Source organism: Anas platyrhynchos, chromosome 34 (assembly GCF_047663525.1).
Source record: "Anas platyrhynchos isolate ZD024472 breed Pekin duck chromosome 34, IASCAAS_PekinDuck_T2T, whole genome shotgun sequence".
Classification (NCBI taxonomy): domain Eukaryota; kingdom Metazoa; phylum Chordata; class Aves; order Anseriformes; family Anatidae; genus Anas; species Anas platyrhynchos.
In genome coordinates, this window is record NC_092622.1 from 1489022 (window position 1) to 1502481 (window position 13460).

General features: G+C 57.9%; 1 protein-coding gene across 10 annotated transcripts in view; it reads left to right on the forward strand.

The window, feature by feature from the left end:
- Positions 1 to 13460, forward strand: part of HDAC7 (histone deacetylase 7) — a 71389-nt gene that overhangs the window by 24166 nt on the left and 33763 nt on the right. For 2 of the 10 annotated variants that reach the window (XM_038172561.2, XM_072031926.1), the window contains exon 1: positions 2678 to 2832. The exons of 6 other annotated variants lie outside the window; for them this stretch is intronic. Coding sequence is in view for 1 of the 4 variants with exons in the window: in XM_038172557.2 (XP_038028485.1) it covers positions 8818 to 8926 (109 nt within the window). In the remaining 3 variants the exon portion in view is untranslated. Of the gene's footprint in view, positions 1 to 2677; positions 2833 to 8520; positions 8697 to 8793; positions 8927 to 13460 lie in introns of those variants that run through there. 2 more of the 10 variants (XM_038172557.2, XM_072031924.1) reach the window with 2 other exon arrangements.

Consider the following 13460-nt stretch of genomic DNA (forward strand, 5'->3'; position numbering starts at 1 on the left):
CCTGCATGCACGCATGCATGCTTGATATGTAACTTCCCATATTCTGTTCTGGTATCGTGAAAGCGAGCAAAATAGCTCAGCAAAAAACACAGCCACTGCCCACCCGTGTTTCGGTGTTTACCTCGCTGCATCTGCACTGCTTGACCTCTGGAGGTGCAGAGCTGTGCAGCCGAGCAGTGAGCTCCTCCAGGTCTCCTTGTTTTGGGATGAGGCAGGGTTTTGCTATGCATCTGAAGAGATTTCTTCTCTGGAAAAGAGAAGTGTAATTCAGTGGTCAGAGAATCCCCCCCCCCCCCGCTTCGGATTTCCTGGAAATGCAGCTGTCCTCTCGCCAAGGAGCCACGCCAAATAACCGCCATCGCGGGCTGCTCCCCGGGGCGATGCCTTTGGAGGGGACTTGAAGCCCCTGAGTGGCACCTCCTTGGGTCTGAATGTGGATTTTTTCCTTCCCTTGAGACCCTGGGGTCCCACTCGGTGCTGTGTGGGGATGATCCCGCTGCCCTGCCCTCTGCTCATCCCATTCTTGCCCCGCTGGGTTTGGGAACGGGCACGGCAGAGCGAGGCGAAGGAATGGCACCGCCAGCCCTTAGGAAATGCTCGGAGGAAGGTGTGTCTTCAGCCTGTAATTTGGTGCAATTTGGGAGATTTACTTGGGGCTATGCGGAAGCGCCTATTTCCATTAGGGTTTGCAATCCTCAAGCCTTCTGCCAGCATGTCTGCAGTCCCTTTTCTCGGTGGCTTGGGTGTTCCTAGAGGATGGAGGGGACTCGGGGTCGGCTTCGACCTCTAGCCCCAAGGCTTTGAACCATATTCCCTCCTGCCTTGTGTCTTTCCTACCAGCTGGCTGAGGGGTTGCTGGAGCAAGCTGCTTGCGTTCCCTCCTGTTGAAGCAGGTCTGCCTATATAAAATAATAACATATTTATCATCTATGAGATAATGCAGCTCCCTCCTCCTGAGCCAGTAGGAGCTCTCAGTGCTCCCAGGGGTGGGCAGCCTGGATTTTTCTCTGGTTATTGCAATTCCAGTGGAGCTGCTGAGATGGTCAGGGTTGAGAGCACGGGGCCTACAAGAAGAGGTGAGGGGATGGTGAGCATCCACATATTTATAGACATGGAGTTTTAGAGCACCTGAGAATGCTGCTCTGAAAAGAAGGATCTGGCTCGACTTCAAGCAAAGAGCTGCTGTGCTGGTTGAATTTATGGCGGACTGCAATCTGCATAATATTCCGGATAAATATCATTCCGTTTTCAAAGAGAAAATGCTTAAGACAGGGATATAAATAGCAGGAGAAAAGGCTGGCAAGCTTCATGGCTTTTTGCTGCTCGCACATCCCGTTTCTTTCTGGAGCCACCCTTACTTGACCAGGGGCTGCGTCAAACCCAGTGAATGCGGGTGCTCGAAGGGAGGCGTCGCTGCTGACCGAGTCCCGAGGGATGTGGGCAGGAAACGGCACCACACAGCTCCCCCCTGCAGACTTTGATGGATTTCAGATTTTGCAAGGAAATCTGCGGCGAGGAGTCTTTTTTCCAAAAGTAATTAAGTGAGTCGGGCTCAGGGTCCAGCTGCAAGAGGTTTTAGATGTGCAATACCTAGTTTTTCCTCCTTAAATGTGCCTGTGGATTGTACCGGGCTCTCTCTAGCAAAGAACAGCATCCTGCAGGATTGGGAGTCAAGATAAAAAGCTGCAGTTACAGCAAAGCTTCTTAACGCAGAGCTCTTGCTGCAAGAGGCGACTTTCTTAAGCCTCTGCCTTTAACCAACCTGACCTTTAAATTTTCCGTATCTGGGATTTAGAAGCTGTTGCGAAGGTGCTATCGATTCTTGCTGATTTTAGGGGGATCTGCCTGGTAGGAATAAAGGTATTATGGCTGGTGGGGGGGAGCTGCTGAACCCATGGAGGTTAAATTTGGCGAGCATCCCTCTGCTGCCTTGTCTGGGATGTTGAAAAAGGACGAGAGGCGTTCAGAGGGCACCAGAGCAGCCTCCGTTTGGGGCTGGCACACAAACCTCGGCACCACATCTTGGCACCTGTAAAGGATTTTAAGCGTTTTGGTGTCAGGGCTGTGGTGGGAGCCCTCCATCGCCATTCCTTGGGGTGTGGATGATGCTTTTTGTTCTGTTTGTCCCCCACTGGCTTATTCCCCCCTGCCTTGAGCATCGGGTGCCGAGGAGGGGCAGTGGGTGCTACAGGGGGGCTGCGGCCCCAAAGGGCTTTCGGGGACGAGGGCTGGTGGTGACACGGGGTGCAGGATGAGGGCAAAGCCATTGGGGTCCCAGCATCCACCCCCCCACCCCAAAAACCTGCATTTGTGCAGCAGGTGCTGGCTGAGGGGGGCTTTGCATGTAAACCCCAGCTTGTTCTGAAGTGCACAAACCCCATTTTGCCTTGAAATGACCCTAAAAACCACAACCCCCTGTGGTACACCCCTTTTTATCCTCACTCCCCCCTTACTCGGACCCTGCTTCAAGGGGGCACGGAGCCCACTTTCTCCCCCCGGGGGAGGGACGGGGACGGACCCAAGACCTCGAGACCCCCAAGGGGGGGACCTAAGGCCTCGGAACAAGACCCCACAACCTCCCCCGGACCCCCTAAGGGAGGGTTTGAGGCCTCGGGGCCCGGCTCGGCCCGGCCCTGCGGGCGGCGCCATTAAACGCAGCGCGGCCGCGGGGCGGCGCCGCCCGCAGACAAAGCGGCGGGGGCCGGGCTGAAGCGAGCCGGGCCGGGCCGGGTCCCGGTCCCTCAGAGCTCCGAGCACCGAGCCATGGCTCCTCGGCTCGGATGGGCTCGGACAGCCCGGGCTCGGCTTTGTCCCCGCATGGCCCCACCTGAGGTAAGGCGGCGGTGGTGGTGGTGGGGTTGGAACCGGGATGGAGCCGCCGCCGGTCAGGGTCTGGGGGAGGGAGCGACTGCGGTTTTGGGGAGCCCCCTGGGGTGCTGGGGGTCCCCCCGCTATTGCTGGGAGTTGCCTTGTGTTGCTAGGAGTTGGCCCCGGGGGTGCTGGGGACCCCCCTCGCTTTGATGGGGGTCCCCTCGGATTGCTAGGGCTTGGTGTTGGGGTCCCCCCCCGTATTGCTGGGGGTCCCCCTATATTGCTAGGACTGGTCCTGGGGTGTTGGGGGTATTGCTGGGGGTCCCCCTGTATTGCTGGGGACTGGCCCGGGGTTGTTGGGGTCTGCTGTATTGCTGAACCTGGGGGTCCCCTATATTGCTGGGGGTCCCCTCGTATTGCTTGGGGTCCCCCTGTATTGCTGGAGACGGGGTGAACGTCTGTGTGGGGCAGCTCTGTGGGGCCGGGCTGTGGGTGACAGCAGCTCCTCGGGCAGAATGGGGTCCCCAGGGACATGGGAGAGAGCGTGCTTGGCTGTGGTGAGCTGGCTGCGGGGAAGGTTTTGTTCAGATCCCGATGCTTTTCCCTGCTGCAGGGCAGCTGGTGCTTCCAGGCAGCGAGGTTTTAAGGGACTGGGGTAGCTCTGCTGGGTTGCATCCTCGTTGGGTTTATTTAATGAAATGATATCTCTCTTTCCTGTCCGAATACCTTGAACAGAAAGGATGGGAGCAGCTGCCCTGGAAAAAAGAGTTGTTGATAGCCTGAGTAGCCCAGCTTCATCCTGAGCCAGCGCAGCCCACAGACCTGCAAGTCGTCCAGTGTTTGCTCTCAGCTGGCAGTCCCCACGCTCCAAAAAAGCAGAGCTTCCCACACCTTTTTCCATGGGGAAGGTATTATCAGGGGGTTGGGCACGTTAGGAGGCTCTGCTGAGTAATGGGATGGTTGGAGGCTCCTGCAGAGGTGGCGGTGAGATGCACGCTCAGGCTTGGCTGGCTCAGCAGCGTGCGTGCAGGAGGGAAGAGCTGTCACTCCTGGGGGAGGACAGGGAACAAACAGCCTCAGGACTTTCCCTGTGTTTAGTCCAGGAGGCGGTCCCAGCTCCTGGCAGAGCTGTGTTTTATTTCGGGAGGATGACTTCTGCTCTGTGAGGGTCTGGTCGGACACCTCTGAGCAGGTGTCTGCAGAGGATTTCAGCCCAGACGTGGCAGTGGGAGATCTCTGGCGCTTCCTGGTTTGCACCGAGGATTTCAGCACCTCCTACTTAGCTGCCTGATGTGAGCAGGAAGTAGGAGCGTGAAAATGGCAGCAAAAGGGCTTGCAGCAAGGCTGGAAGCTCCAAAGGTGGAGATGTGAGAGGGTGATGAGGTTAGAGCTGTCCTGACCATGGCCCTCAGCCTTTCTGGTGTGTAATTTGGGGACAGACACGTCAAAATGTTAGGGCTGGGCTATGCAGGCATGTGGTCTTATCCTAGGACGGCGTGGCATGAGGGTGGAGGTGCTGTGCAGGTGCACGTGAGGGTGATTTTTCCTGCAGTTCATCAAACTGCCTAGCTGCATCCTGCTGGGATGCAGGATGGTGTCCAGCTTGGGGTCTGTGTTGTGTTTTGAGGCAGGTGACTCCAGGGGTGTGAGCGACAACACCCATGGCAGAACAGTTCTTGGGAGGCTGAAAGCCAATGCTGCAAAGCCTGCACCATTTAGAAACGGTTCTAAGAAAAATAATGTCTGAAAATGCTAGTGGTAAGGAGGCTTTGTGTTGGGAGTCCCTGCAATCAGACTTTTAGGGTTTTTTTCTTGTTCAAGTAGTGGATGAAATGGTGGAGTACTGCAGGAGGTCCTGCAATCATGTATTTAACAGCTGGGACCTCGGTAAGGGGAAGAAAAACAAACAATTGTGTTGTCAGTGCTCTGAAATCAGGCAGCTCCTGCATCGTCACCTGGCTCTGGCAGGGCTTTGTACGAATCTCTTTGCTTTGCCTCGAGCCTGAGCCAGGTTTCTTGAAGGTTCAGGCTTCGAGACCTTAGTTTCCCTCTTGATTTTCATCCAGGCCCCTGCTTCGTCCCCTGCCCTGGCCGTGGGGGACAGGGAGAGGACGGGTAGGTGACTCAGTCCTGCGAGCTGTTGCATCGAGTCCGTCCCGAGGTCTGTGTCTCATTATCTTGCTATGCTCCCCGAAGGCAAGAATGCATCCTTCCCCGATTCAGGCTTTGCCGGCTTCCCATGAGCCGCTTCTCTGCTGACTTTTGTGTCCTTAGCAAAATGGGGCTGATGACTGATGGCCAAGGAAGCGTGTCCTGGCCCTGCTGAGCCTGGCTGCAGCTGGGTGGGCTCGTGTCAAACTTGAGCAGCGCTCTGTGACCGAGGCTTTGAGAGCCCTGCTCGGTCCAGCTCCCGCCTGCTCTCTGCCACGCTGCCCTAAAAATACTGCAGAAAGCCCTGCAGCTTGCAGCCCCGCTGAGCTGCTGCGATGTTTTTCTACCCCCGTGGGTGCCTGCAGGGAGTGTGGCTTGCGCCTGACCACCCCACTCCTGCCTCTTCACGGCTGCTTTATCAAATCGCCTTCCCCTGACGAGCAGGGCTGGGTGCTTGGGGTGTCAGGGGCATTTTTTCTTGCTTAAAGAAGCTCCAAGTTAGTGCATTTGCTGTCTGATGTGGCGCGGGGCTTTCGGGTGGATGGGCAGCATTTTGGAGACGTGCAGGGCTGGCAGCACTCATTGCTGATGCCCCGAATGGTAACTTTCAGCAGAAAACCACGGCCCTCGTTACGCCGAGCCGAGGATGTTTAGGAGAGCAGCTCCGATCCTGCAGAATGTATGCAAAGGATTTGTTTTCTTTCAGTGCCTCGAGGAGCCTCGTCTTCCTTCGAAACCGTCTTCCAGATATAGCAGCTGTTGCCAGCTCTGAATGAGCCCGGGCTGCGTTTCGGCAGCCTCTGCGTGCCGCGCGGGGTTCGATCGCTGGCGTTTGAGTTTAGCCAGAGCAAACGAAGCTGGTATGCTTGGGTGGCTTCGTCCCAGTTGTCAAACTATAAATAGTAAACGGAGCCCAAGCGCTTGCCGGCCTGGCTTTGGAAACTTCCCAGGCTCACCTCGGAGGAGGAATTCATGCCGGGGCACATCGGCCCTTGGCACAGAGGGGCTGGAGGCGGCGGACGCGTGGCGTGAGGCACCAGCGCCCGTCAGCGAGCTGATGAGGTGGCAGAGTCAGTCCGAGTGCCATGAGTCCCTGTCACTGGGTCCCTCTTGGGCAATATTTGAGGATGTTGAGGAAAGAGCCTCGAGGCAGTGCCAGAGAGCTCTTCGGCAGGAAAGGGAGCGTCTGAGCGAGGGTGGCCGTGGTGCTTCTGCTCCTGCGGACGTGCTGGAGCAGGACAGCAGCTCACCCGTCACATCTACCTGCTTGTCCTCCTTCCTCCTAAAAATTCACTCTGTCCGTGCTCTAAACTCCGTGCCGTGGATGGTGCTTTCAGTTTCTTGGTGCTGTGATAAACTCCGGGATCACAGAGGTGTCTCCGAGGCTGCAGCCTCGGTGGCTGGCTGGCTTTCTGCACCATCCCATGGTGACAACCCCCGTGGCTCTCCGGTGGCTACGTGAAGCTTCATCCCATGAGCTATTTGTATCTGGCACACTCCAGTGAGAGAATTAGCTCTTCCACGGGGCTGCCGTGCACAATTGGACCGAAATACTGCTCTCAGCAGCACAAAATAAACGCTGCTGCTGCTCTGGCACGTCGCTGCGCTCGCCCCGTGGCCTCTCTGTGCCGCTGGAGGTGACAGCGGGTGCTGCAGGGTGCCGGGATGGGGCTGGGGGTGCTGGCGGGGGGAATGGGATGTGGGAAGCAGCACCTCAAAACCAAGAGCCAAACCTTTGCTTGTTTTAGGAATGACTCAGAGGATGCCGTCGGGAGTTAAACGAGCAGGTAGGGCTTCCCGGAGCGCTTGGGCTTCCTGACAAGATTGCTTTCACTCGTTCTTTGGGTCGTGTGAGGTGGTTGTGGCCTTCTTGTCCGCTTTGCCTCTCTCGTTCCCTCTCTCCACCTTCCCTTCTAGTCAAGCACGTGCTGTTCTCCCGCAGCTGCCCCTTGGAAAGGAAAACTTTCATCCCGATCCTGTTTGCATTCGAGCCCCGTGGCTGGGAAGGTGCCTGCGGAGCACCCTGGGGCCCTGCGGGTGCTGCAGGGCTCAGCTCAGGCTCCTGCAAGGAGCTGGGCTGCGGTGCTGGGAGCCCTCCTGGGGGATATTCCCGAGCCTCCACAGGAGGGGAAATCTCTTAGGCAAGGCAGGGGAAGGCAGAGTTGGTGCTGAGGCTGCTTTTTCAAGAGCCGCTCTTGCGTAAGAGCGAAGCCTTGGGCAGCACAGAAAACGTGGAGAACGTCACTTCCTCGCCAGGGCTGGAGACAGGAGCAGCCCTTTCTGAACTTCTTCCTTCATGTGGATCCAAAACTTGCAAGGCTTATGCAAATCCCGCAGGTTCACCGGCAGTTTGATGCTCTTAGGTTGCAGAGGATGTTTCTGTGCATAGCCCGGGGGTGCAGCTGCCGAGCAAAGAGCCTCCTCTCTTCCTGCCATCGACTCCTTTCTAGATCTGACTGCCTTAAGCAACACTTAAGAGGCACAGGCTTCGCAGTAGCGTCTTCGGGGCGAGAATATTCACAGCAGAGAGGTCGTGGGGAGGTGTCTCTGCTCCCCAGGCAGCCCAGGGTGGATGGGAAGCAGCATTCTGCTTGCCCGCAGGCTTTGCTGCGTCCTTTCTGCTGCCTTCGTGGGCTCACCCTGCCTCCTCCGGCCTTGCTGCCCTTGTCCTGGTGACTGCTGCGTGGCTCCTTGATGTCCCGGGGCTGTTGGGGACGGAGGATCAGCTATAAGAAGCAGCTGCTGGCTGGCCGAGGGCTGGAATCGGAGCTGTGCGCTCCCGGTGCCCCGCGGAGGGTTTGGAGGATGCTTTTACAACACGCAAAACCAGGTTTGAGGAATTCACTTATTTAGCACCGCAGGCTCTGTCAGTCCCGGCTTGCGACTTCTTCCCATCCAAAAACCAGGAGAAAATATTTCGGGGGGTTGAGCTAAGCCAGCAGAACCTTGTGCCGTGCCAGCGAAGGCTCCTCGTGCACCGGCGAGGTGGCAGAGCGCCGCTGCGGGGACCGGTTTCAGGTGGCAGAGCTTGGTTTCCAGAAACTGTAGCTCATATGTTTGTTTTCTCGGTACCTACGGCTTGAAATCAAACACCCTCGGAGCGTTGCCATTTAAATTTCCCTGCATTAATCTTAATGGTGGTTGCTAACCGAGACCAGATCTTTTCCGAAGCACATCTGGCGACCGGGCGCGATCGCAAACTCTCCCTTCGAAGCGCGGTGAGAGCTGCAAGGCTCAGTTTGGGGTTAGAAAGCACCAAAAAGGGGGCCGAGCCGCTCCTGGGGGTACCCTGAGCATCGCCGAGGTGCAGGTACCACCCCCAGACCCCCTTTTGGCTGCACGGGCTGGCGTGGAGGTGGCCGGGGTACCTCAAAAGCACGCGCGGCGGCTCTGCCTCGGCTTACCCGAATCTTTCTCGGTGAGGTGAGAGTTGTTGTGCAGTTTCCTCTTTATATCCTCTTATGTCACGCCGCCCCGCCGGCTGAGCGCGCTGAAAATAGCTGCCAATCCCCGGCGGTTTCACTTCAAGGTCTCTATTCTTAGCTTGCTGGTTAGCTGAGCAAGCCGCCTTCCTCAGTAGTCATGAGTTCAAGGACCGAAGGGTGACGGAGAGCCATGTGGGAGCTTTCTTGGCGTTTCATGGCAGCTCGGGACGAGCCCTCCCCGGCGGCCGCAGCCCCGTGCGCTGGAAGAAGAGAGCCACGCGTCCAGGAGCGGGGAATACAAGCCCTGAAGTGAGCCCGAGTTTCTCGAGGAGGGGTATCGCAGCCGGGTGAGCTTTTATGGGACCCGTCTCGCTGCTGCCCCGATGACCAGATCCGTGCGTGGCAGGAGCGAAGCAGAAGTGAATGTGGGATGCGGAGCGGCGGCTTCCCGGGAGCGGAACTAGCTGGATGTTCTCAGAGTAAGAGCCGGGCGCTGAGGCTGAGGATATCTGCCCTGCTGGGGATGTTCAGCCCGTCCTGTAAGTGCCTTTCTCATCCTTGGGGGGATTTTTTTTTTTATTCTTCCTTTTGTGGCTCTGAATCCTGACCCGGGGTGGGCTGGCTGAAGGCATGCCCAGGAGCATCCTGCGGTGTGGTACACGGGGCTGAGCTGAAGCTCGGATCCTGCTGGGTCCCTGCGGGAGGTTTCTGGGTGCTGGGGCAGCAAAAAGGCTGCTTTGACCCCAAGATCCCAGCCTGGGGCCTACGTGGGAGCTTTCCGCAGCCCTGTGGCTGCAGGAGGGGATGGTGTCGGCCCTGGTTGCACCAGCAAGCACCAGGCAGGCTCCTCTCATCTCCTCTTATCTCTTATCTCCTCTGCCATGCCTGGGTGCTTGGTTGGGACCTCACCCACGAGCTCTTGCTTCAATCTGAAGGTGCTGCCTAAACGGGTGCAGAGCCCGAGGGACCCCTCGTTCATCCTCCAGCAGGGCTTGCCTGTTTTAGAGACCTCATTTTGGGACAGATCTCGTTTTCCAAGCTCCATTTAAATCCCTTCAACCCTCCCAAGCTGCTGCTGAGGCTGCCCTAGAGGGGCAGGAGCTGCATCCTGCCCCCGGGGCATCGATGGCACGGGAGGAAGGCGCCTTCCCGGGGCCAAATCTGCCGGCCTGGCTTTCTCCAAGCACCCTGAGCTCGCCCAGCTCCATCCGTGGGGCTGCTTTGTGCCGAGCTCGCATCCTGCCTCGGCTGTGGGTGACGGTCACGTGCAGGCAAAGCTTTTGTCCTGTGCCTGGCTGCTTTTTTGAAAACTTATTTTTAGGTGCTTTACTGGCTTCCTCTTCCTCCTGCGCTGCGCCGCGCTCCCTCCTTCTAGCTCCCTCTTCTAGGATTGCTTTTTCTGAACGCTCGGTTCCTCCTTAAGGCCGTTTTTTTGCAGGCCCTTTTGTCTGGGCTTGGGAGCTGTCCCAGTTTAGCATTAGCAGCTGCCGGCTCCTTCTGGGTAAGCAAGAACAAATAAAGGTTTCGAGTGAATGAATCATTTGAGCCTTATCTGTCTCGGGAAGCCGGCACAGCTGTGCAACTGCTGCAGGAGCCTGCCTGCAGGGCACGGAGGCTCCTCATTGAGGAACTTCTCCTCCAGTGGCCGGTGCTTAACGGGTTCGCCCCGCTGCCCTGAGCCTTGGTGGATTCCCCTGCACGCCCCTGAGCTTTCCCCTGTGCTTGGTTATGAAGCACGACTCTGGCTAAAATCCCTTTCCACGCTGGTTTTCCTACAGTTCCTGGGGAAATCCAGCCCCGAGGATGCTTCGAGTGGTTAAATTCCGTGTGGAAGCGTGGTGCTGGGCTGTGCAGGGATGCTCCTGGAGGACGGGCAGCTGTCCTCGGGGCTCCCCAGCCGAGTGGCAGCACTGTGGGATCTGTGGCGTGGCTGTGCCAGTTCAAAAGGCAGGATTTGGTGATAAGCAGTGTTGGTTTAATCCCAGAAATGTGGGAGAAGGGAGGGGAGCAGCAGATAAGCCTTGGGCTCGTGCCGGCAAAATTTTCCTCTGGCCCTCCGGTGGGGACTTGTGCTGGGGCTGGTGTTTTGCTGAGCTCAATGGGACGGGGTTTTCTCGCCTTCCTCCCGCTGGCCCCATCTTCTGGCATGAAGATTAGGCTGGATTTTCCTCCTGCCCTGCCTGACGGTCACGAAGGACTCACCAACAGCACTGGAGCTGCTGGGATGACCCAGTGGGCTTCAATATGTGACTGCAGCAGTGGCTCCTTGAAGCTTCTTGAAATTTCCCTTTTTTTAAGCAAAAAACCCTCTGGGTTGTTGCATCCCACACCCAGCGCCGTGTCCTGGGATGGAGGGATGGGGTGCCTTGGTGCTTTGGTCCTGCAGGACTTCTTGGTGGCTGGCCTTGCCCTCGAGCGCCGATGGCCACGGCTCTGGGAGGAGGCTCCCGCTGCCCCGGTGCAGGGAAAGCAAACAGGGCTTGTACAACCCTTACAGAGCCGGGGCTGGAACCTGCTTTTCTTGTAGGACAGACCAGGGCTCAGCTGCTTGGCCTCCTTGGAGAAAGTGTACTCAGGCAGGGCTTGGCTTCTCTGCCTAGACCCAATTTTTGAGCCGGTAGGTGGATGGGGCACAAGTCCCCGCTGGATTTGTCCCTGTGAAGCTGGTGGTTGTGCTGTGAGGAGCCGTGCCTGGCTGGATGTGACCTCGTCCTCGTCAGCTGGATGCTCCCAGATTGAATCTTGGTCATAATTCACCTGGAATCACTCCCACGTCGTCCTTCTTCCATCTTCAAGGCTCTGCAGGAGGTGAGTGCAGGCACCGCAGTCCTGCCGAGCCCCGGTGCCCACAACTGGCCCACCTGAAAAACCCAAGGATGGAAGCAGTGGGTTTGGGTTTGGTTTGGCCGCGAGGATCAGTGGGGTCGAGCCACGTTTTGGCCACAGGGCTGAAGAGCCCTGATTGGGATTGAATTTGAAGCACCATGGTTGCCCCCGTGCCCGTGCCCTGCTCTCCAAAGGGCAGCCTCCATCCCCGCTCTGAGAGATGCTCCTCGCGGGGCCCGACTCTTCTGGAAGGCTCTGTGCCGTTTGGAGGGAGATAAGGGTAGGGTTTAAAGCAAAAAAAAAAATTAAGAGAATTTCCTGCTGCTGGAGATGGAGGCTGGATAATGCTGATTTAGAACCTCGGCTCCCATCTGCAGCCTCCCTGTGCTCCCGGGGGAAGCTGCCCTGCTTCCCAGCCTCGTGCTCGCTGGCAGGGTCAGTGCCTCGCTGGCTCCACAGCAGATTTGTGCGCACAGATCCACGGCTCTCAACCCTTTTCCTGCATTTAGGGCTCACGGGTTACGTGCTGCTGCCGAGCTGCCTCATCCTCCCGCGGCAGGACGGGGCCCGGCGGCCCAGACACCCCTCCGGCGTGGCCAGGCTCAGCGGTGAGACGCTGGTATGCGAGATGTAAACTCAACACCAAAGTTTAGATTACAGCCCTGCGAAAAACATCAGCTCCCCTAAATGGAGCCCAGATGGTGGCGGAAGCCGCGCGGTGCGCGGAAGCGGCGAGCTGGTGGAGGAGGAATGGCAGGGACCGAGCGAGCCGAGGGATGAGGCTGAATTGGGGGGGGGGAGAGAGGGAAGAGGTAGGGTTACAGCCCCCACTGCCTGCTGCAAGGTCAGTTTAGAGCCTGGGCTGCTTAATCCCCCTTTCCCCTTTACCAGCAGCTCCGGACGAGGAATTTCTCAGGGTCGCATCCGCGGCCATGCAGCGTTTCCAAAGCTGAGGTTTCCCACAGCCCGTGACAGTTGAACTTGTGGGCACGAGAGGCCGAGGGCTCTCGGGTAAATTAGAGGGGAGCGGGGAGATCTGAGGTGGCCACTGCCCAAACTGCTCGCCCGGGAGCTCTGCCAGGAGAGGAGGCTTGGAGCAAACCTGCCCGGGGTTTTGGGGAGGAGCGGAGAGATGGGGAAGCACCCGGGCGATGGGGGATCACAGGGTGCAGCCTGAAAGTGGGTGCTGCTGAGCCGAGCAGTGCCAGCACGTGTGGGGACAGGAGTGGGAGCCTTCAATTTATGCTGTGGGGATGGGACAGCAAATTAGACCCTTCCTAAAAGACAGGGCAGGGGGTGGCTTGGGGTGGCTGCAGGGAGAGCCCCTCGCTGCGCTGGGACGGGTCCAGGGGTGGGGATGTGCTGGGTGGTGTGGAGCAGGGTCCCCATCTTCAGGGTGTTTGAGCAGCGTTAGGAATGGCCGAGTTATTTGTCCCCTCTGTGAACTGGAGCGCTGGGGTGGAGATGAGAGAGGAGACATTTATAGGAAAAAAAAGGGGTTTTTAGGGGTTATTCTGTCAACAGCTGTGGGGAGACCCTGAACGTATCCAGATGGGATCGGCGCTCGTCAATTAGGATCCTGCCATCCTTTCTCATTGCTCCATCCTTCCCACACCTCCCTCCCTTGTTGAAGCTGCTGTGTTTTTCCTTGCCATGCGTTTTGGTGGCAGAAGAGGGCTGGGGCTGAGCCGGGGAGGAGCAGGAACCCCAGCAGCGGCGCCCGCAGCGGCGCTGACACCGAGCCGCGGGGCGCACACGCGGCGTTTGCCTTGGAGGAAGCCCACATCCCTCGAGATAACAGCCCGTGCAGGAGAAACACACCCCTCCTCTCGGAGATAAGCTTGTGTGCAGACACAGCCCGAAGATAAACACCCAGGAAGGCAAACATCCAAGTCCTACACCTGTATGGGCGCGGAGCACCTGTACGCACCCGCTGCGCGCAGCCTCCTGGGTGCACCCGAGCTGGGCTTTGGCGCTTGCCAAGCCTGCTTTTGCCCTAGAAAAACACTTATAGGGCCGTGCCGTGCCCCAAAAGCTGGAGATGCTCAAGGAGAGACCTGGCTGAGGTTTGTTCTTGCTGGGTCCAGCTGGCTGCAGCTTTTAAAGATGCTTGGAGCAACGTGGGCACGCCGGGGCTGGAGCGCATCTTGTGCTGGAAACCAACTTCTGGGGGTGCCCTTGGCTCCTTCTGTTGTGTTTTGAGGATTTGGGGCTTTGAGCTGGAAACCTGCAGAGGAAAGGTCTCTG